Source organism: Lithobates pipiens, unplaced genomic scaffold (genome assembly GCF_037356315.1).
Source record: "Lithobates pipiens isolate NorthernLeopardFrog02 unplaced genomic scaffold, aLitPip1_a1.2 Scaffold_30, whole genome shotgun sequence".
In the NCBI taxonomy this organism is placed as follows: Eukaryota; Metazoa; Chordata; class Amphibia; order Anura; family Ranidae; genus Lithobates; species Lithobates pipiens.
In genome coordinates this window covers 99,399,410-99,424,250 of record NW_027507791.1, presented here as the reverse complement: position 1 = coordinate 99,424,250, position 24,841 = coordinate 99,399,410, and the positions used below count along the sequence as shown (strand labels likewise).

The following is a 24,841-nucleotide window of genomic DNA, read 5'->3' as shown; positions in this document are numbered from 1 at the left end:
TAAAGAATGTTACACATGTACCTAGTATGATAGTCTTTGAATATTGATGTGCTACCAAGGTTCCAGGGATACCATTTCTTCCTTATACATCCAATTTATGAATTCCTCCAACAAGCTGGCACCTCCTGGCATGGGAAAAGATCTAGACACTACTGTGTCCAATTACACAAACAGAATATATAAGGGTATCGCCTAAATTCTTCCCTGAAGGACGCAAATGGCAAATTCATTTACCAAATAGCCTTGCAAAAATGCATCTCAACATAACTTTAGACAGTGTGGTTAAACTAGGGATGTACTCCCTGGTAGCAATGTCCAAAGGTGAAACTACTCTGGAATTGAGATTACAGTAACAGGAAACACCTTTAAAACAGCCTGGCTGTGGCTAAGACATAGAAAACCTAAACTTTGTGAAACATACAGTGCCTTGCAGTGCCATTTTCCTAATTTTGTCATGTTACAACCAAAAACATAAACATATTTTATGTGATAGACCAACACAAAGTGACACATAATTATGAAGTGGAAAGAAAAAATGATAAATGGTTTTCTAAATTTGTTACAAATAAAAATTTGAAAAGTGTGGCATGCATTTTTATTCAGCCCCCCCTCAGTCAATACTTTGTAGAACCACCTTTCGCTGCAATTACAGCTGCAAGTCTTTTTGGGGATGTCTCTACCAGCTTTGCACATCTAGGGAGTGACATTTTTGCCACAGATTCTCGATTGGATTTAGATCTGTACCTACTGACTGATTGGACCATTATAAAACATAAATATGCTTTGATCTAAACCATTCCCTTGTAAACCTGGCTGTATGTTTAGGGTTGTTGTCCTGCTGGAAGGTGAACCTCCTCCCCAGTCTCAAGTCAGACTCTCAGGCCCCATTCACACCTGAGCGTTTAGTAGCTTGAAGCCTGAAGCTACAAAACGCTGGAGGGGAAAAAATCTATTATTCTCAATGGAGATGGTTCACATCTCCACTCCAAGTTGCCTGAAGCTCAAACAAGTTGTGGAACCTTTTTTGTCACTTGAATCGGGCAGATTTGGGCGTTTTTCTTCTTTTTACATGGGTGACCTTTTGCCCTGCACAAAATCGCGGCAAAAAACGGCAGAAAATCAAGGTAAGATTGTGCGATTTTCTGCCTGAAAACGCTATGCTCAGGTGTGAATGGGGCCTGACAGGTTTTCTTCTAAGCTTGCCCTATATTTGGCTCCATCCATCTTTCCATCAACTCTGACCAGCATCCCTATCCTTGCTGAAGAAAAGCAAGCCCACAACATGATGGTGCCACCACCATGTTTCAGGATGGGGATGGTGTGTTCAGGGTGATGTTCAGTGTTTTCTGCCATACATAGCGTCTTGCTTTTAGGCCAAAAAGTTAAATTCTGGTCTCATCTGACATCATTAGCCTCTTCCACATGTTTGCTGTGTCCCCCAGATGGCTTCTTGCAAACTGCAAATGGGACTTCTTATGACTTTCTTTCAACAGTGGCTTTCTTCATGCCACTCTTCCAGAACAAATAGTTCTCCCACCTGAGCTGTGGATCTCTGCAGCTCCTCCAGAGTTACCATGGGCCTCATGGTTGCTTCTCTGATTAACCCCTTCCCGCCGAGCGTACGCAGATCTGCGTACTCGGCTTCCGGGGGGTATACCGGGATGATGCCCGCACCTGCAGGCATCATCCCGGTACCGTTTTTTACAGCGGGCGATTGGCTTTCCAGCCATAACAACCGATGCGGCTAAAAGCCGCTCGGCTGTTATGCCGGAGGAGCGGGAGGGGACGCCCCCCCCTCCCGCCGCTGTTACCGGTGCTCCCGCTCGATCGGGAGCACCGATTCTTGCTGTGATGCCTCCGGCCGCTGGGGAGGAACTGGAACGAAGCCGTAATCGGCTTCGTTCCAGTCTCCTCATAGTAAACACGGAAGCGACGTCATGACGTCACTTCCCGTTTACTCGGCTGCCAATGGTGCCGGTTTAAAAAAAATATCCGGTATTCAGAATCGCCGTTTTTGGCGATCTGAATACACTGAAGTGTAAAGGAGGGGTGGGGGGTCTTTTAGACCCCCGATCCCTCCATAAAGAGTACCTGTCACCACCTATTACGGTCACAAGGGATGTTTACATTCCTTGTGACAGCAATAAAAGTGATCAAAATTTTTTTTTTTTATTTTAAACAATTTAGTAATTTTAAAATAAATAAAATAAATAAAAAAATAAAAAAAATTTTTTTAAAGCGCCCGCCGTCCCCGCGAGCTCGCAAAGCAAAGAAAACGCATACGGAAGTCGCGCCCGCGTATGTAAACGGTGTTCAAATCACACATGTGAGGTATCGCCGCGATCGTCAGAGCGAGAGCAATAATTCTAGCACTAGACCTCCTCTGTAACGCTAACCTGGTAACCGTAAAAAATGTTTAAAGCGTCGCCTATTGAGATTTTTAGGTACCGTACTTTGTCGTCAATCCACAAGTGCGTGCAATTATAAAGTGTGACATGTTTGGTATCTATTTACTCAGCGTAACATTATCTTTCACATTATGCAAAAAAAATGGGATAATTTTACTGTTTTTTTTTTTTTTTAAATTCATGAAAGTGTACCTTTTCCCAAAAAGTTGCATTTAAAACACCGCTGCGCAAATACCGTGTGACATAAAATATTGCAACAATCGCCGTTTTATTCTCTAGAGTCTCTGTTAAAAAATATATATATATAATGTTTGGGGGTTCCAAGTAATTTTCTAGTAGAAAATATGGATTTTAACTTGTAAACACCAAATTCCAAAAATAGGCTTAGTCATGAAAGGGTTAATGCTTTCCTTGCCCAGCCTGTCAGTTAAGGTGGATGGCCATGTCTTGGTAGGTTTGCAGTTGTGCTATACTCTTTCCATTTTCGAATGATGGATTTGTCAGAAACCATGAATCATACCGAGACAGAAGTACAGTTAAATCACACTTGTTTAATAATAAAAGTAAATAGAACAAACGTAGTTAAAACATAGCCAAGGTTCGGTAACCAGAACGGATAGTCAGACAAGCCAGAAAGTCAGGAAGCCAGAAATTAGCATAGTGGAACAGCAAGCAGGATCCAGAGCCGGAAGGAATGTCAGCCAAGCAAGTCTTTAACAGGAGTGCAGGAGATATTCTCTGTGATGTTGACCAAGGCGAAGGCAGAGATCATCTGGACTGGACTGTTTAAGTAAGCAGGACTGACAAGCAGGATATCATCAACAGGTGAGCCACTGTGGAGAGATAGGAGCTGGCAATTATGCAAAAGCTGAGCGGCCAACTCAGAGATGGAAGGGCTGAGGCCAGCCCTGACAGGATTGGACAGCACTCTGTGAGATGTTCAAAGATTGGGATACATTTTATAACCTAACCCTGCTTTAAACTTCTCAACAACTTTATCCCTGACCTGTCTGGTGTGTTCCTTGGTCTTCATGATGCTGTTTGTTTACTAAGGTTCTCTAACAAACATCTGAGGTCTTCACAGAGCAGCAGTATTTATACTGAGATTCAGTTACACACAGGTGGACTCTATTTACAAATTAGGTGATTTCTGAAGGCAATTGGTTCCTCTAGATTTTAGTTAGGGGAAATAGCTAGCATAATCCATGATAATCAAGCATTCTTTGAAAGAATGTGTAACCCTAGGCAAACTTTTTCATTGCTTTTGGTGCCACTCAAAGTAGAGGTGAAAGCCTAACCCTGTGTCCCAGAACATGGGGTGAAGCCTTGTCCTATTACCAATACAGGGGGTTAGTAAATGTAAAGAGGAAAGGATTGTCGCAGCTCCTGACCAGCCCAGGTGAATAAACAATAAAGAAAGCACTCAGCCTACTTGTCTTCACCAAAGCACACACTAAGATGCATTTTGCCCTGCCCATCGGGGCTTAATCATAGGTTATTATATGAGTAAGCCTTGGTGGGCAGGGAGAAATGCATCGGAGTGTGTGGATTTGTGGAGACATGTAGGTTGAGACTGTACTTTATCATTTATTCACCTGGGCTGGTCAGGAGTAGGGGATGAGCCGAACACCCCCCGGTTCAGTTCGCACTAGAAATTTCAAACTGACCGAAAATTCTTAAATTTTTAAAACGCCCATTTTTTCAGGAGCACTGATTTGAATGACGATTAAAGTGAAAAAAAAGTGAAATATTCCTTTAAATATCATGCCTGGGGGGTGTCTATAGTATGCCTGTGAAGTGGCACGTGTTTCCCGTGTTTAGAACAGTCCCTGCACAAAATGAAATTTAACGGAAAAAAAGTCATTTAAAACTGCTTGCGGTTTTAATGTAATGTCTGGTTCTGGCAGTACGGATGAAAATTATTGCGAAAAAAATGGCATGGGTAGCCCCCCCTGCCCATTACCAGCCCCTTTGGGCAAATTAAAAAAAGGAAAGGCGTGGGGCTCCCAGGCCCTATATACTCAGAACAGCAGTATACAGGCGGTGCAAACAAGACAGGGACTGTGTAGGTTTGTTGTGTTAAGTAGAATCTGTTTGTAATTTTGAACTGGTACATTTTTAAAGTGTAGCTCCAGTCAAAAAAATCTATTTTTAAGGTTTTTGGAAAACATAGGGAAGGGTTATCACCCCTGTATAATTTTTTGGGCCGTCCGTCCTTTTTTCATCTCCCTTCCTGTTGTCTCCTTCCGTTTGCAAGTAGGAGACGTTTGTAAGTTGGATGTTTGAAAGTAGGGGCCTGCCCTATATGCTCTGCAGAAATGTAGGCCTAAGGTGTTGGTGTTGCCACAACACTGTAAGCCCTCAAAGTGACTTTTGGTGGGCGCTGGAGCGCACTGCTTTGAACGATTATATCAAGAATTGTAATTACATGCCATTGTTGAACAGTGGTAGAAAAATGTATTCACAATTTCAAGGTTTATACTCATTCAAGAAGATGGTGGCAGTGGAGTGCATACATTTTATCCACTCTCACACACACACATATAAAAATGGGTAGAATGTACCTAGCCACTAAAAATGTTTCCCTAGCATCAGAAAAAAAACATCCACAACAAGATGCTACCAGCTGTCAAAAATACCCTTCTGTCATTTACTAGAGAATGACTCATATATACAAGATTATCTGGGGTGTATCCATTAAGCAGAACCCAAGGAAGCTGTTGATGTGTTCACAACTAAGACCCCTTTTGAAGAGGAAAGCCGATTTGTCTGGAAAAAAAAAAAAAAAAGAACCTTGTCCTTCTCCTCTCCTTTATGTAACCGAAAATATAGACACTAGTGCAACAGGGCAAGACATATGACTACTTTTTATGTAAGGGAAAGTATAGACACTAGTGCAACAAGGCAAGAAATGACTATGTTTCGTGAGTAACACATAAAAAATTGGTATCCTGGACTTAATGAAAAAAACTTTTAAACATTTCTGTTTTCCTGTAATTGTCCGGCAACTAATTTTGGAGTTAGAAGACCTATATGCAGACAAATTAATCTGTTAGCTGCAGTATTCACGCTAAGGTGGTTTGCTATGGCATAATTAAATGCTTTAACTGCAGGTGCAAACAGCAGGGAGACCATTCATGCACCAAGAGGCAGTCACTCACAAGGTGTTAGCAGTCTAACTTCAACTGCTTGCACATTTTCATTAAAGTAGATATGAACTCTAACCGGATGGCATCTATTTTTCTAAAGCACTGCCATGATTTATTCTCATACGCTACAGTTTTTAATCGTTATTTCATCTACATTTCATCATAGTACTGCCAATCACCCTCAATATCTTTCAGTTACTTCCTGCCTACATGCACTCACTTCAGTGTAGGCCATACGTCATTGCTTTTCGTTGGCTTTGTGATAGTACCAGTAGTGGAACATGCCTGCACAATGTGTTTCAGCACTTTGCAGTCTCCATCACGAGCATGCGGGACAGGGCAACAATGTGAGCGTGCAGCTGAAAGACAGCCGTCACCCTATAACTGGGTGTGCCTGAACAAGGATTTTCAAGATAACCAGGTATCTCCAGATACATTCATGCCTACAATAGTACAATAATCAAAGTTCAGACAGTATCCACAAACCCTAGGGCCATCTATAGTGCAATACGTTTAGCTTCAGAAAATAACTACATAAACAGAAGAGAATCCCTTTAAAGTGGATTTCCAGCCTGGGTGAAAATGTTTTTTTAAAGTCAGCAGCTACACATACTGTAGCTGCTGACTTTTAATATAAGGACACTTACCTGTCCAGTCAGCCTGTCATGTCGGCACCTGAAGCGGACCCTTCCATCGGCTCTGGGTGCAGGCGATGACCTTGCAGCTTCACAGCCTGTTCCCTACTGCTCATTCACGAATTGTGCTGCACTTTCTGAATGGTCCCCCAGTCTTCTGGGACCTGTGTGTCTTCCAGAAGGCAGTGGGGGGGAGGAGGGGCTGGAAGTTTTGTAGATTGCCGCATAATGATGTGGCAATCTTACACTGAAGTGTGAGTGGATTTTGACAGATATCCGCTCCCCCACAAAAGTTGCCAAATGTGGCAGGGGAGGGTACGAACATGTGAAGCTTCAACTTCTGGGTGGAACTCCGCTTTAAGTAGCTTCTCTGCCTCTCTGTTAGAAGTTTGACTATGGTGAAGAATGTGGCAACATCAGATGATATCAACCATGGAGTAAGCCTAACCTCCTCGATCCAGGAGAAAGGAGGGACTGAATCACGCCAGCTCCACAGAACAAATTTTCTTCTACATCACACTGTGCAAAACTTGTCAGCTTAAGTATGATGTAGTAAATGGAATGGAGAAACCCAACAAAATAAAAGTTAGCAGATGAAGAGGATGAAAAGAAGAAGTCGAAGAACAAGGTGAAGAGAAAGAAAATAGAAAAAGAAAAAACAGGTATTTTTTTTAAATAAAAGCTGCAGATTCAAAAATATTAAAAACTTTGGAAATTACATTTACATTTGACAAATATTTTCTAGTATTTTATTAACTGGGTTTAGATCTACTTTAACCACTACAATACAGGGCACTTTCGCCCCCTTCCTTCCCAGCCCAATTTTCAGATTTCATCGCTCTCGCACTTTCAATGACAATTGCGTGGTCATGCTACACTGTACCCAAATGAAATTTTTATCATTTTGTTTGCACAAATATAGCTTTATTTTGGTGGTATTTATTCACAACTCTGTTTTTTATTTTTTGCGATATAAGCGCAAAAAAAGCGGAAATTTGGAAAAAAAATAATATTTTCTTTTTTCTATTTTAAAAGAAATCCAATAAAATCGAATGTTGTCATAAATTTAAGCCAAAATGTATTCTGCTACATGTTTTTGGTAAAAAAAATTCCATTAAGTGTATAATAATTGGTTTGTGTGATCACGGACATATGTAGCAAATGATCATGTACATATGTGTGCAGGTGATCACGTACATATGTGTGCAGATAATCATTGGAACATGTGATTTTAGTGGGACATATGTGGGGGACGTGTTTTTTTTATTTGGGGACATGTCTTTTTATTATTTGGGGACATGTGTGTTTTGGGGACATGTGTGGTGACATGTGTGTTTACACTGTGTGGTGATGTGTGTATTACACTAGACTGGTGATCAGTTAGTAAAAAGCTGTAAAAAACAGCTCATACTCACTGATCACCAGCCGGCTGCAGCGATCTGCTCTCCTCTCCTCAGCAATGACTTCTGTGTGAGGAGAGGAGGAGCCGATTGCCTAGTAACCGGCTGTTTGTTTACATCACATGACGGCCGTGATTGGACAAGGCCGTCATGTGATCAGGAGGGCCAATCACAGAGCCCTCCTGCCGATCCGAGATGCGCCGTGTCCGGGTGACACGAGCACATCGGGATCGCGCCGCTGCGCGGGCACGCATGCGCGCGATCCCCCTCCTTCTGAAGGACGTTCCTGAACATCCTATCAGAAGTAGAGAGCTCCCGCCGGCCGGGTGGGAAGTGGTTAAATAAGACGATTTGTATCCCCGTGCTTAAAGCAGTTTAAGAACAAGTTGTTTGATAAGGCTGGAGTTATCTTAAATTCTACAAGTGATTCTACGAGTTATTCAATAGAATTGTGGTAAAAAAATAAGAACCTGACATTTATTACAGTGTAAACACAGCTGTTGAGAAATGCAAACAAGCTTTACAATAATAAGGTAATGACTTAAATGAAATATGAACATTACTGAGAATAACAGGGAAAGCTCTTATTGCTTTAAGAGAACGTATTTCCAGACCATAGATTTGAATAACAATCTTCACATAAAACTGTATTTATATATATATATATATATATATATATATATATACAGTTGTGTTCATAAGTTTACATACTCTGGCAGAATTATGACTTCTTGGCAATTTTTCAGAGAATATGAATAACACAAAAACTTTTGTTTCACTCATGGTTAGTGTTTGGCTGAAGCCATTTATTATCAATCAAATGTGTTTACTCTTTTTAAATCATAATGACAGCAGAAAATACCCAAATGGCCCTAATCAAAAGTTTACATACCCCAGTTCTTAATACCATGTATTGCCCCTTTTAACATCAATGACAGCTTGAAGTCTTTTCTGGTATTTGTGGATGAGGCTCTTTATCTTCTCAGATGGTAAAGCTGCTCAATCCTCTTGGCAATAAGCCTCCAGTTCCTGTAAATTCTTGGGCTGTCTTGCATAAACTGCACGTTTTAGATCTCCCCAGAGTGGCTGAATGATATTGAGGTGAGGAGACTGAGATGGCCACTCCAGAACCTTCACTTTATTCTGCTGTAGCCAATGACAGGTTGACTTGGCCTTGTGTTTTGGATCATTGGCATGTTAGAATGTCCAAGTAGGTGCCATGTACAGCTTTCTGGCTGATGAATGCAAATGTTCCTCCAGTATTTTTTGATAACATACTGCATGCATCTTGACAATTTTGACTAAATTTCCTGTGCCTTTGTAGCGCACACATCCTCAAAACATCAGAGATCCACCTCTGTGTTTCACAGTAGGAATGGTGTACATTTCATCATAGGCCTTGTTGACTCCTCTCCAAATGAAGCGTTTATGGTTGTGGCCAAAAAGCTCAATTTTGGCCTCATCACTCCAAATGACTTTGTGCCAGAAGGTTTGAGGCATGTCTCTGTGCTGTTTGTCGTATTGTAAGTGCAATACTTTGTGGCATTTGCATAGTAATGGCTTTCTTCTGGTGACTCGACCATGCAGCCCATCTTTCTTCAAGTGCATCCTTATTGTGCATCTTGAAACAGCCCCACCACGTGTTTTCAGGGAGTCCTGTATTTCACCTGAAGTTATTTATGGGTTTTTCTTTGCATCCCGAACAATTTTCCTGGCAGTTGTGGCTGAAATTTTAGTTGGTCTACCTGACCATGGTCAGGCTTCAACAGAACTCCTCATTTTCTACTTCTTGATTAGAGTTTTAACACTGCTGATTGGCATTCTTAATTCCTTGGATATCTTTTTGTATCCCTTTCCTGTTTTATACAGTTCAACTACCTTTTCCTGCAGATCCTTTGGCAATTATTTTTCTTTCCCCATGACTCAGAATCCAGAAACGTCAGTGCAGCACTAAATGAAAGATGCAAGGGTCTGTTAGGAGTCCAGAAACTCATTGATCTTTTATACACATACACTAATTACAAACAAACAGATCACAGGTGAGGATGGTTACCCTTAATAGCTATTCAAACCCCTTTGTGTCAACTTGTGTGCATGTTTACAGGCCAAAATCACCAGGGTATGTAAACTTTTTATCTGAGTCATTTTGGTAGTTTCTGTTGTAATTTTGATTTTAAAAGAGTAAACACGGTTGATTGATAATAAATGGCTTCAGCCAAACACTAAACACGAGTGAAAGAAAAGTTTTTGTGCTATTATATTCTCTGAACAATGGCCAGGAAATCATAAATTCTGCCAGGGTATGTAAACTTATGAGCACAACTATTTATATATATATATATATATATATATATATATATATATATATATATATCATTGAGTCCTCTACAGGAAGGAAAACAATTGCACTATGAAATTTAAAATAGGTTTTAATATTCGGGCTATGGGAATGATAACTTTATTTTTAAATCATTATATTTGCTTATATAATATTCATTAATATTAATTTGTTTATATTACATAATTTAATATCATGTTAATCATATCCCAGGGGATATAAGACAACCAGCCTTAAAACCTTTTACATCATCCATTACTATTGTCTAGTGGACCAGTCTTCTTGGTACACCTTAGATATAAGCCCTTTTCATGGCCCTGCAATGTTAAAACACCCTCTGTCCACTCCAGAGAAATTGAATTTTTAAATAGAATGTCACACTTTTTATGGATAAAGCAGAGAATGTTTAAAAATTATTTAGAAAACTGCAATAGGGTGGTAAACCAATCCTTGACAAAAGAACTGGGTGATTTGGAAGAATCCACATCTTTTAGCCAGGTGTCTAATTATCAGGTTTGAGTATCACATCTGCCTGGGCCAATTAAGCACCTGAATGCCCTCCATCTTGATCCTGTGTAGCAGACAATGAAAGAGCTTCAGAATAGGTATGGTGTAGGTTAGGTTGAACTGATCTCACAGAGTCATTAATCATTGCTCTGGCTAGAGAACTTGAAAATGAATGTGGTCAGTTTGTTGTTGAATCTGGAAGCCAGGGGGTCCTGGTCCAGTGCTTCCCATCTGCAACAGAGGTCCTGAAACACCTCCAGGTGAAGAAACCATTCACTTGACTCCAGACTGAGGAAGTTCACCTGCCAACTTTCTTTGCCTAGAAGGTGCATGATGGACAGGACTGGAATGCAAAGTTATGCCCAAATTAGAATTTGGTCAGCTTCTTTTCAAACTGTAAAACTTTTGGTTTTATCCTGATGGTTGATGTATGGCACTGCTGTGGCATTGTCTGACTGAATCAGCATCAAATGACTGCAGTGTTGGAGAAAACTGATTCGCTTGGAACTCCAGTATGTTGACACAAGCTTCTTCTGGTGACCAAGTCTGCCACACTGACAGGGTGTCTAGGACTTCTCCAAAGCATGTCAGGCTGTTTTCAACAAGAAGCAGATGCCCTCAGAAACCACTTGTTAGTTAGAGGGTACAGTAAAAGAGTGTTAAAAAAAAGCAAGTTGCTTTTCCAGAAATGCACTGCTTTTGAAGAAGATTCAACAAGCAATGGAAAAGTCCAACATGTCAAAAGAAGCACCCAATATACTTGCCAACACAAATTTATTTGACAAACCTTTCATCAACATTGTCATTTATCACAAACAAATTTACAACTTACAGTTTGTCAGATTTACCCCTGAAATAGTGTTTAGAAGAGCAACTTCTCTACTAGACAAATTGGCACATAGCTATTACAGAGGGGATAAAAAAACAAAACCTAGCAAACTTAGGGGAACTTATAAATGTAGCAACTGTACTTAATACAAATATGAACCCCTAAAGAACATCCTACTCCCAAATGACATGACCCCCAAACACTTTTTATGTTATATGTTGGGGGTCCAAATCACCAACCAGCTGTATTGGTAAAATTTAATACAAATATGTATATGTGGCACCCTAACACATATATTCCCACACTTAGGGTGTGTGATAGAAATGTACAAAAAATGTAAAAAAATATATATATAAAAAGTCAAATGCATATTGTGAATTAGTTATTGCTCTTGAAGGTGTAGTGTCTTTAAATCATAAACATATGTGAAAAAGAGCACTACCCAATATCAATCCTAGTGCTGAAAGATTCCTCATATGAATGAATACATCAAATAATAAACACATTATTGGGTATCAAACACATATATAGAATGCATCAGATTCCTCATATGAATGATTAAATCAAATAATAAAAACACTATTCAGTATCAAACACATATATAGAATGCATTAGATATCCACATCCACATAAATGTCCATCTTTGTCAATTTTCTTTAACCTCTTCAGCCCCGTAAAGTTTCAAACCCTTCATGACCAGGCCATTTGTTGCGAGACGGCACTGTGTTGCTTTAACTGACAATTGCACGTTCATGCAACGTTGTACCTAAATAAAATATATGTTATTTTTTTCCCCCACAAATAGAGCTTTCCTTTGGTGGTATTTGATCACCTCTGTAGTTTTTCTTTTTTGCGCTATAAACAAAAAAAGTATATAAAACTATATTTTTTTTACTTTCTGTTATAAAACATATCCAATAAAATGTAAAAAAATCGAATGTCTTCATCAATTTAGGCTGATATGTATTCTGCTACATATTTTTGGTAAAAAATCCCAATAAGCGTATATTGATGGGTTTGCGCAAAAGTTATAGTGTCTACAAACTATGGGATATTTTTATGGCATTTTTATTATTATTGTTAATAGTAATGGCGACGGTCAGAGATTTTTAGCAGGACTGTGGCATTGTGGCAGACATATCGGACACCGACACTTTTTGGAGACCAGTGACACTAATACAGTGATCAGTGCTAAAAAAATGCACTCTCACCATACTATCGACACTGGCAGGGAAGGGGTTAACATCAGGGATTATCAAAGGGTTAAATGGGCTCCTAGGGAGTGATTTCTAACTGTGTGGGGGGTGGCTTAACTTGAGGAAAACAGAGATCCGGTTTTCTGCATAGCAGACAACTGTTCTGCTCTCCTGTCAATGATCAGCGGGTCCCAGCTGACATTGCGTCCTAGACCTGGAACAAGAGACAATCTACAGGTATGTTGTTTCACGCAGCCAGGGCGCCCTGCAGCAGTAAATGTGTGGTGAGCAGTCTGGTGGCGGTTCATTTTTGTGATTAAACTTGCATTGTGCAAATAAGTACCAAGTGCTGTAAACATAAATTCAGGTGCAGTCTGTGCTCCCCTTATGTGTGCCCGCTCACTCACCAGTTGCTCTGGACCTCCATACTAGGAGTTATTTGCACCCATGTTAGTATCTCCATTCCCTGGGCTTTGTATTCCTCCTATGTAGGTCCTTGGTTGTAACCAAAGGTGTAATCATGTGCAGCAATAAAATGGCAGAGAAGAGAATATAGCGTAATTCTGTTTTATTTTTAAAATCCAAGCATAAAATAGAATCCACTCACTAGGTAAATATCATTTAAAGCATAAACTGGAAACCAGAAGTAAACCACAACTTACATCTCACCCACCAGAAATGGCAATCACTTGACGCGTTTCGCTCCTCCCACGGGGCGTTATCAAAGGTATTGGTAGAAGTGACCACACTTTATTTTCAAACGATAAAGACTGTTTGCATGAAAAATGAACAAAATAGTCCATCAATCTCTGGAACAAAGCAAACTTTCAGCTGCCAGCATACACTTGTCCCTTAACAAGGTTTCAAGTCCTCACTTGAAACCTCAGGGACAAAAAAAGTCACTGCAGCTTTGCAGTGTCTAAGGAACCAAGCAGCACACAGCTCTCTCTCTCAGAAATCAATAAACGAATCCCTCCATGCTATGTTTGAAATAACCCCACTGTGCAAATCGAATACAGCATCTGTTTTCTCATAACCCAAATCAAAGTGTCAACATGTCTATAAAAGTGAGAAATAAATACAATGCTCAAACCTCAAATGAAACAATGTTGCAAAACATATAATACAAAATAGCAAAATAAAGTGCTACAAAATAAGCAGTGCTTGGATCTTCTTCTAATTATGGCAATCCAACAGCCTCTAAAATGGCAGCAATCCTCCATAATCTGTTTCTTTTGTAGCTCAAAAAAGACCCCACATGGATGGAAAGAAATAGATTCACATTGTGTAACACAGTCACCATGCTCTTTATTATACACCAATAAATTTTACTCATATTATAAAGTAAAATTACAGTTTCAAATTCCAATATGCTTCCAAAGACACTCCAAAGGAGCCTCCAAACCGGCAATACACAGGGGCAGACACAAACCGCCAGCCACTCTGTTCCTACTTGGTTCACAAAGTTCAGCAAGGCTCACCCTGAACCTCTTCCAACTCGGCTCACAGCAAGTGGCTCCACCCCTACATGTTTCATTCTGTGTGGACTTTGTCAAGGGCATGCCAAGTGCTACAGCCACATGGATTTTATCTGCAGTTCCCAATTCCTGCAAGTATGGCTTGGATCAGATCATGGATCAACAGATACGTTTATTAAACAATAGCTCTCTATAAACCTTGAATCTTGCACTATTAAACAGGACCTATCCATAGAAATTCTCCTTACTATACTTGAAATGATTCATAAAAAACTCATTAGTTTCAATATCCAATTATGATGAACTGTATGTAAATTATTATTGTATAATAATGTTAAATGGCACATGAAGTCATATAATAATCTATAATACTCACATACCTCTACAATGTAATACAGTCCTGGCATAATACAAATATCACCTGCTAAACATTTATATAAAATACACATTAATAAAGACAAATTATATATGTAAAAATAGCCTAAAAAAACACCCCTTCTAATCAATAAAATTCCTAAAGCTCAAACTAAAAAAATAAAATTAAAAAAATAAAAAAAACAGTAAAAATGTATATAAAAATGAAACTTTAAAAATTACCCCACAGATGATATTGTAAACCACAGGGTAATATTTCAAAAAAGGGGGTTAGATTAAAAATCCAATGGCAAAAAAAAAAAGATACAGTTAATATCCAGTTCTACATTCAGGCCTTCAGGGCATAAAGCTTCCATATTATAAATCAATTTAGTTTCTTTCTGTGAAATGGATATAACTCTGTTAACAACTTTCCAAGGGTCTAACTGTCTATATACCCCAAAATTGTAGAAACCTTGGGTCTCTGTTTGAACCTCCCTATAGTGCAAAGATACACTATATATAACCTATATCAATATTATAGATATGCTCTAAGATCCATTTATTCCAAGGTCTTTTTTGTTCTTTCTATATATTGAAGACCGCATGGCCATTCCAAAGCATAAACCACATACGTCAAAGGAAATTAAATACCTACTTGTCTGTGTAGATGAAAAGGATTACACCTGTTTGCTCTACAGCCTCTACACTTTTCACAGGCAAACAAACCTATTGTATCCAGAAAGGTACAGTAAATGTCCTTTTGAGTGAATCCAAAGCTGGGAGCTTTTCTGTAAACTAATTTTGGTGTTGTGGGTAATAGTGGGCCTAAAACCAAACCATTCACTAAAACGTGGCAGTGCTCTTTAAGAATCCTCTCTATCTCCTTATATTGGGCATTAAATAAGGTAATAAAACTCCACTGATGCACATTATCAATAGGGTTTCCTCTCTACTTAGGTCTCCACTAAATTCCCCTAGGTGCTCTGTGAACCTCCCTAATGATGCCATCTACAGTATTTCAGCACTTCTAAAGCCTTTATCTACAAATCTATTCTTTAATATTTCCGCCTAACTCAATTAATCCCCTCCTCTGTACAATTGAATCTCACCTGCAACATTTAGACTTTAGTTATATTCCTTGGGCCAAATTGTTAATTCTTACTTCAGTCTCTTCTGTCCTTTCTCTTGTATGTCTGTCTTCCACTGTTTTCCCCTCTAGTAGTGGAGAACTTCTATTACTATTTATATTATACCATCTGAAATAAAACTTTAAAAGCCCTCTTTCTGTTTGGACTGTCATACATATATCTTCTATTTATTAAAATCTGTTAAGTGCTTATATTCCTTCCCTTTCTTAGACTGGGTGTCTTTATCTACAGTCATTTCTCCAATATTTGTAACACATCATTTAAGTCCTTATATTCTGAAGTCTCCCTAAAAGGTTCTGATTTTAACTTATAATTCAGAATCTTAGTTTCTAATAATGCCATTTTCTTCTTTTCATGCATGAGGATTAATGCCTGCAGCTCTTGCCACACATTGTTAAAAAAAAATATTCTAACCATTCTTTATCTGATTTCCACATGATTAAGGCCATTTTATGGTGCTACTTCTCATCTTAATCTTCTGGGGGTTAACAGTTCCTAGAGATAACCTTTGATGATTACAGTATCTCACCATGCTTTCACTTTTCTTTCAAGAGTGTGTGCTGTTTCACACACCTCATGGACCCCTACTGACTGTTTCTTGTCCTTTTTTGGTCCTCTCTCAAAGTCAGGTTAATCCTTAAAGGATCAAGATACCCATAATCAGCGTTAGAAGCTTTTTCACACCCAAAATCTCTCTGAGTCTCTGAATTCCAGGACCCATTCAGGATTTACTAATCTTGAGACAAATGTAAATCAGTTTTCCGATTCAGCCGAATCACCCCAGAACCCCTGCATGGGTGAGAACCCCTGAGTGCTTCAAAGTGATTTTTGTCAACCTCCTTAAAGGGACCACAACCCAAGCAATGTGGACACATATCTTCCATCCAAGAACCACCCCTGGAGTCCCGTACAACTTGCACATGTGAAGTCTATTACATGGGCACAGCAAATAGAGAATTTTGGCATAAAATTGAAAACCCTGTCCATGCCATTGATTTTGGGCATATGTGTTAACCAATTATGTGACACGGAGCAATTCATCTTAATTACAACTCTGCCTGTAAAAAATTCACAGTGCTGGATCGAGTCCATGGGGATCCAAGAGGAGAGGACTAGCATTGCAGATTACTGTGGCTAGGGATGCATTGGAAACATTCACTCCGGGCTGCTACATACCCTTGAAAAAATTCACCAGTTTTAAACCTTTCTTTCAAATATGAATATCCTGTGTTACAAAATATACTATTTGACATTCATCTTGTAAACCTAGGTTTGTTGCATTTTAAAATATTTAGAGTTTAACTCATCAATAGATTCCTCACCTGTAACCTGCATTTTGTGCATATTTTATGACTATACATGGCTTTGCACATAAGCAGATATTGACATATGGTTTTGTACGCCCTCTGTCTGTGCACTGTGTGCATTCTGAGCTGTTTTAAGGAAGCAAAGGAACCTTATGCACAGAATAGATCCCAGTTTACCTCTCTCTTCTCTTGTTTCATTGGGAGGAGACATTTGGAGCCTGGAGTTAGAGACCAAGACCAGTGTGGCATAGTAAGATTAGCTAGGGCACATGTGACACATTCAATAGTGTTGCAGTGCCTTTCTGTCAGATTGTCCACGAGCAAAAAAATCTCCCCCCCCCCCCCCGAGAGGAATTAGCTGAGATAAAAGCAACCCAACCCTTTAGAGCATGTCAGTCTGCAGGGGACCCTGTTGCAAACAAACACAGTTGCAAGGATGCCAAGATAGGACCCAGTGAATCATGGCAGAATTCAGTCAAACTCCTCAGGAAAGCATACTCCCAAAACAGTCTTCAGGGGAAGGATTACACCAATGGGTAGACAACAGCTCTGACCTATAAAGCTCTCTACGACTAACTAATATAGTACACTATGTGTGCGAAGAGTACTACAAGCCAAGCCCAGTCCCCAAAGGTCACATTACAGGCAGGCTCCATGTCTTCATCAATGCAGGGTCCAGATACAACCTCCAAGACGTTGCTGAGGATCAGCTGATCTGAAAAAGCTGCAATATTTGCCCTGATAGCTCTGAAGCTAAGAAAGAATCATGACTGAAGTAATAAATATATATCTTGATAAAAACAAAAATTTATGAAATGAGTTTGCTATTCTCTGAAAAGATATAATGCATGTCCATTCTCCAGAACACTAGAAAATAACTGAAGAATGATGAGAGTAAGCCCCTGTACACACGGTCGGAGATTTCGACAACCAAATCCGTCAGATTTTCTCCGTCGGATCTTGTCCAAAACTGTTGCATACACACGGTCCGACTAAGTTGTAAAAAATCTAATCTTTTCGAACGTGATGACGTAATTTCGTTACGATGGGACTAGATTCAGGCAAGTAGCCAATAGCTTTGATGTAGGAGTTTGATCTGAGCATGCGTGGCACTTGGTCCGATCAAAATTCTCTACACATGATCGGATTACGTCCGACCGGCCCAGTTGGTCGGGAAATATTTCCAACATGTTGGAAAATTGGGTCCGACAGAGATTCGGACGGAATCAGTCCGGTGCGTACCACACACAGTCGGATTATGTGATGACACGGTCCGATAAGACGCATTCCGACGGATTCTCCGACCGTGTGTACGCGGCATTAGACGTGTTATACCTGGATGACCAAAGGCTTTTTTTTTTTTGCTAATTCTCTGATAGTCAGCAGTATAACCCAGTTATATTCCTTCTGATCCTGTATCCCTTATGAATGATTAAAACATTATTTTTTGTGTTGTACTGACCTTTACCTCATTTTCAAATACTGTAATCAGAAGTATAGTCAGATATATGTTTAAAACAGTGGGATAAAAAAAAGATCCTACTTTGGCTTTTAGCCAGATACCCCACAAAACACGATTGGAGAAGCCTTTGCCTTCTAAAGCTTTCTGGATCATGTACTGCTGCTCACCAAGGTTTCTTCAGGCTTTAGGGCTTTTTGTTTTCTTCAGCTGGTATCTGATATCATTATCAGACACTTCTGAAATCATTGCAGGTTAATAAGTGCATTTGACCTGCAGGTAACCTGTTTCTAAGCTGCTTTCGTGACCCTGGCCTGGTAGGGAGAGGAGCTGTTCCAACAAAAATAGAAACCAGTGTACACAGGTCTTCAGGTAAGGCTGCTGGAGATGTTTTTCCATGTACAAGGCCCATTGTTGTTTGGTCAGACAGTTTGCCAAAAAATTTGACCTTTGCTATGCCCTATAGGCCATCTCAAGAGGTTGCATACGCTACCACCTCTGTGCTAGTCAGTACTAAACAAATATAGGTGGCAGTAGTAAGGTTATTTTTAAAATATAGCAAGGTGACAGGAAGTGACCTGTTCTAGTCTGCTGGTAACACAAAGCAAATTGTGTAGTTGGGCATGACATTTTTGGAAAAACATGGTTAATGGAATTTATTCTTTATTACAAACAAAGAGTTGAAGGTTGCAGTCAATTTTCCTGTTCTTCTTGTGCTCATTGCAAAGCTGCCAAAAGTTCTGATTTGCTTCCCATGGTAATTTCAACGTTATGTAAATAGCACAGGTAAAGCAAAGCTTTGCATGACATGTAAATAGAGAATTTGTTTTACAGAACAGGAGACGAATTTCTAGTTTCCTTTTTATTTAACAAATGTCTCTGATGATTCGGTCAGAGGTCAATTACCCTGTTAGCTGACAACTGCTAGTGTTTAACCCTTAACAAAAAAACAAAGAAAAAAACAAAAACAAAAAAATTTAATTTAATCCATTTACCTTTCATTGGCTGTGTACAGTAAGCCTTTTGGTTTACATAATCCATGTGGGTTAAATTTTCATATCCCAAGATAAAGAACAAACATGGAAACAAAAAACTACTAACCACACAATCAGCGTGAAAAAAAAATATGGAAAGGGTTTTCTGACAAGCCTAGGCAAAAAAGGTAGGTGTTGTCCATGGCAACCGAAGTTCAGTTTATCTTTTTTTTTTTTTTTTAAAGCGCTTTGTTTAAATTCAACATGAAACACACATTTTTGAACAGTTAAATGCAACATTGATTATACAGAAAGATTTTTACCTCAATTAAGCAGTACATAAATAGTAATGACGTTATATAAATTAAATCCATTCTCTGTGAAATAATAGGGACATAAGTCCTTGGGTTTAACCACACTTAATGATACTATGGATCTCTTACTGTGAGAGATAAGTGTTAAAAGCAATATCTTTGAGAAGAGAGGGGAAGGGGAGGGAAGCAAAGAACAGACAGAGAAAGAAAAGAAAAGAAAAGGGAAAGGGATGGTGAGAGAAGAGGAGTAAAAAAGGGAGGTGTCACATTTCTCTGGCATATGCAGAATCAGTAGGTGTCCTTTATTTGGGTTATCTTACTAATTTCAATTTTGAAATGACAGCCCCTGCCCCTGTGGATAAGGTAATTAAAAAAAAAACTGAATTGATAAAAACGTACATCGGATTGAAGATGAGACAGCCTTGTTTATAGAATATCTCCCACTATTTTTCAAATTCTATTTTCCTGCTCATAGCAGCCACTACATATTTAAATATACAAATCATCATAAAACATTGGCAGTGGTTACTTACCTTTACTGCCCGTTTTGGAGTTTCTGCCATGATGGGAGGAAGGATTCCTTTGTAGAAGCCAAGCAACCTGTTAACAGATAAAGATAAGTTAAAACTATTAACATTTTTATGATTCTGCAATTTTTATTGCAGATATAGCATTGAAACACAAAATAATGTCAGAGACACCTAGGCTGCCCACACAGGGGCTAGGACTGGCGCATGGAAAACATGGAACGTATAACAAACAGAGGAGGGAAGCCTCCTATCTAAACGATCACAGAAAACCTGAGTGCAACGTACGTATATTTGGGGTTAACCACATAGAGTGCAAGAGTAACCAGGACAGATATGTAATAGCTCAGCATTGAAATAGTCTTTGGCATCCATTGATAACTAAGGAGGACTAAGGGCCCCAGAAAGAGAGAAATGAAAGAGGTAAGAAAAGTCAATTGAGGAAAGTAGAGATAGAGTAAAGGCGAGAAAGGAGAAGAAGGGGACCTGGGATCACCTAGGATATCAGTCAGCACTGATCCACACTAGTCAGGGAGTTCAGGGAAGGTATAGGTCAACCATGACTCCCAGACTTGGAACTTAGCATATGTGTCTTTAAGAATACTAGATATTTGTTCATTGACCATAATGGCCGTCAAAGGGTTTTTCACTTCCTTAAAAGGGGCTATGGGTTTCTTCCATACCCGAGTGATCTTTTAGCCTTTATAAACATATAGGTTGCCAATTTTTGTTGACAAGCGAAAAAACCTAGAATAGGGCAATGTAGCAAATTTAGCCTCTTTTTAGACCAACTATACCAATTTTTATTTGGTTATCTCAACTAGAGATGCATCGAAATTTCAGTGGCCGAAACATATCGGCAGAATATGGTGTTATCAGGATTTTACCGATAGGAGTAAAAGGTGCCGATAATAGCGCTGAAAACTTATGCAATTTTGCTGCAATTTTACTGTGCTTATGGTGTGCTTTCACAGGTCATGTAACTCAAAAAACACATCAAAAACGTAACACAGGTGCTTCATTGATGAGTTTTCAATGTATTTCAATGGGGAGGTGCGTTTTTGGTGCAGTTATTTTAACTGGCCAAAAATGAAGCAAGTGCAACGGAACAGTGTGAAGACATACATGCAATTTAAAGGGATACATTTTTCTTGAACATTTATAAATGTTATAAATTCATATTCATTTAAATTCATGATATTAATTAAAAAGTCAAATATAATACAATTATATTAAAAACTGTCAGTTCCTGCATTTTCGGTTTCGCCAACAAAATTTCCATTTAGTGCACCTCTAATCTCAACTAATCATCAAAGCCTAAATCTGGTCAAAACATTTTTTTAAATCACTCACTTACAGTCCTTGTGATATCAGGACAAGAAACGATTGCAACTGAAAAAAGCCTGCTAAATTTGTCTCCTGATGTAATTTGTTGCGAAAAAAAAAATGTGGATTTTTACATCATACTTACCTGTAAAATCCTTTTCTTTGAGTACATCATGGAACACAGAGTCAGGCTAATATTCATTACCTGCTGGGATGTCCCAGAGCAATAGCCTTGAGGGGAGGGAGACACCTTGCCAAACAATAGCCATCAGAACATATACGGCAGCCCGTAGTACACTGCAGCCGAATCCTCGGCTGCTCGAACATCCACTTAATAACATTTTGTGAACGTATGCACTGAAGACCAGGTAGCAGCCTTACAAATATGAGTCACAGATCCCTGATGGTGAAAAGCAGAGGAGGTTCCTACACCCTTGGTAGAATGAGCTCTCATCCTAAAGGGAGGAGCGTTATGTTTCAGACCGTAGGCCTGAATGATTAATTGATGGACCCAGTTGGCAATGGAAGCTTTGGAAGCTGCCTGCCCCTTCTTGGGTCCTTTTGGTAAAACAAAAAAAAGAGCCTGATCCTCGGATCTCTGCAGATCTAGACAAATAAACCTTGACTGCCTGGAAAACGTCCAAAGAATGCAATCATCTCTCTTCCACCGAACGAGGCTGTGGGAAAAAAAGGCAAAATAATGTCCTGATTTAAATGAAAGGCCAACACCGCTTTTGGCAAAAAGGATGGAACAGGTCGTAACACGACTCTGTCATGGTGAAGGATCAAGTACGGTTCCCTGCATGAAAGGGCTGCCAACTCCGACACCCTTCTAGCCGAGGTAATAGCCATCAGGAAGGCTAGCTTGCGTGACAGCAAGTCTAATGGAATTTCCTTAATAGGTTCAAATGCCTGTTTCTGTAACACAGACAGCACCAAGTTCAAGTCCCAAGGACACATAAGTGACCTAATGGGGGGAAGCAAGAAAGTTGCCCCTTGCATAAAGGTCTGGATAAGTGAATGGGAGGCTAAAGGCCTTTGGAAGAATACTGATAGGGCCGAAACTTGACCTCTGATTGTACTCAAAGCCAATTTGATTTCCACAGCCGACTGTAGAAAAGAGAAAATTCTCCCAATCACATATTTCCAAGGATGTCATTTTCTGGCTTCACCCCACTGGTCCGGAGGATGCCACGGGCCTTTAACACCCTGGCTTCAATAGCCATGCCATCAAATTTAGAGACTGTAAATTGGGGTGGAATATAGGACCTTGAGACATTAGATCGGGGCGACATGTAAGTGTCCATGGCCCATCTATAGTCAGTCTCACAATCTCTGGGAACCAGGGCCTTCTGGGCCAGGCTGGCACCAGAATGACTGGAATCCCCTCTCTCCGAATCCTGCACAAGAAATGTGGAAGGAGAGGGATTGGAGGGAAAGCATAAACCAGGGAGTACTGGCTCCATGTAGCTTTCAATTGCCAGAGGATCTCTTGTTCGAGACACAAATTGCTGTAGCTTGTTGTTGAACCTGGATGCCAGTAGGTCGACCTCTGGCCATCCCCAACATTGGCAAATTTCCTAAAAACACCTCTGCGTGTAGGGACCATTCCCCCAGGCAGATCTGCTGGCGGCTGAGATAATCTACCTTCCAGTTCTCTACTCTCGGGATATGGACTGCCGATATTATTGGCACATTGGATAATCCAGGGCTTTTCTTCCTCTGTTCCAAGCCAACAAAATGTCTTGTTGTAAAGGCCTGGAATGGAACTGGGCATAGGGCACTGCCTCGAAGGAGGATACCATCCTCCCTAGAAGACGTAGGAACGCAAAATGTAGGAACCACGGATGAAGCTGAAAGATAGGTACGTGTAAGTACGCATCCTTTGTATCGATGGAGGCTAAAAAGTCTCCTCCCTGGAGTGAGGTTACTACTGAGCGGACAGACTCCATCTGAAAGGATTGTATCAATAGATACTTGTTCAGGGACCTTAGGTCCAAAATGTCCCCGTTTGATTTCTTAACCGTAAATAGGTTTGAGTAAAACCCTGTGCTCCTTTCAGGTACCGGAACCTCTACAATCACTCCTTGATGCACTAGATGATGTGCCTGAAGCAATAAGTTTCTTTTTGGAGGAAGTTATGGGGGGTGTCTGGGGGGTGTCTTAGAAACCTCTGAGGGGGCACCCCCCATAACTCCAGCTTGTAACCGAGATATAATTGCAAAGTACAGCAGCCTTCCCCCCCCACCGATGAAGTGGGGGTGTCCCCTCAAAAGGAGGGCTTGGTGCTGGGTTTAGAAGAATTTTGCACCCAGGGCTTTTTCTTGCCCTGGCCATGTGGCTTGCACCTGGCGGCAGTGTTTTTAAATGAGGGACATTTGGTGCTTTTCTTCACAGGAAGTAGATAACTCTTCGCTCTGGAAATCTTTTGGATATATTTGTCCAAGTGATCACCGAATAAACGGTCCCCCAAAACGGGAAACCTGGCAGTCACTTTTTGCATGGAAGCTCAGCTGACTAGTTCTAGAGAGCCAGACGAGAAACCTGCTGTATTGAATCCTTTAAAGCAGGGGTATGCAATTGGCAGACCTCCAGCTGTTGCAGAACTACAAGTCCCTTGAGGCATAGCAAAACTCTGACAGCCACAAGCATGACACCCAAAGGCATGATGGGACTTGTGGTTTTGCAAAAGCTGGAGGTCCGCAAATTGCATGTCCCTGCTTTAAGCATCAACAGCAAAACACAGCGCTCAAGGAATATCTGTCTCACTTTCAGGCAGATCATCCTCCTGGTTATACCTATCAGGCCATTTGACTTGATCCTTTACGGACTGGCAAATTCCAATTGCTGCAACAGCTGGCTGAATAGCTGAACTGGCCAAAGAAAAAGGAAGCTTTAAATAATAATTCTAATTTCTTGTCAACAGGGTCTTTCAAGCCCTGTGCATTATCTACCGGACAAGTTAAGTTCTTGTTTAAGGAAGAGACTGCCGCATCTATGGATGCCATGCTTAATTTTTAAACAAACTTTTCATCCATGGGATATAAAAGGGAAAACCTTTTAGGAAGCAAAAATGTCCCATCAGGATGTTCCCAATCAGCATACACTGCCTGTTCCAACAAGCGGTGTAGCGGGAAAGTCATAGGCAAAATGAACCATTTTGGTGAGAGTCAGGATCAAAAGCCTCTGCGACTGAGAGGCAGACATCGACTGGATATCTTCTTGTCCAGATTGCTCGGAAGCAGACTCATTCGCCGGTCACCTCACAGAAACCTGAGTTTTCAGCTCTTCGCCATCCACAACCCATTCCTGCTCCAGACTAGGAGAGGGGGATCTGCGGGATGGAGGCAATCATGCCGGCAATCCTGTGTTCTAACCCGACTAGAGCTGAGGAGAGCTTATCCTTAGTGATAAAGGGTGAAGCAACAGCGTTGACTGTAGGCACAATACCAGATAAATGCAGGGGCTCAGATTGCCTGGGAGCCTCTG

The 24,841-nt window shown here is 40.2% G+C and overlaps 1 protein-coding gene across 3 annotated transcripts in view; it reads right to left on the bottom strand.

Annotated features, from left to right (window-relative positions):
- SLC25A21 (solute carrier family 25 member 21) overlaps positions 1–24,841 on the bottom strand; it is a 651,666-nt gene that overhangs the window by 158,154 nt on the left and 468,671 nt on the right. For all 3 annotated transcript variants that reach the window (XM_077464683.1, XM_077464681.1, XM_077464682.1), the window contains exon 5: positions 20,033–20,099. In XM_077464683.1, the coding sequence (XP_077320809.1) occupies positions 20,033–20,099 (67 nt within the window). The remainder of the gene's footprint in view (positions 1–20,032; positions 20,100–24,841) is intronic.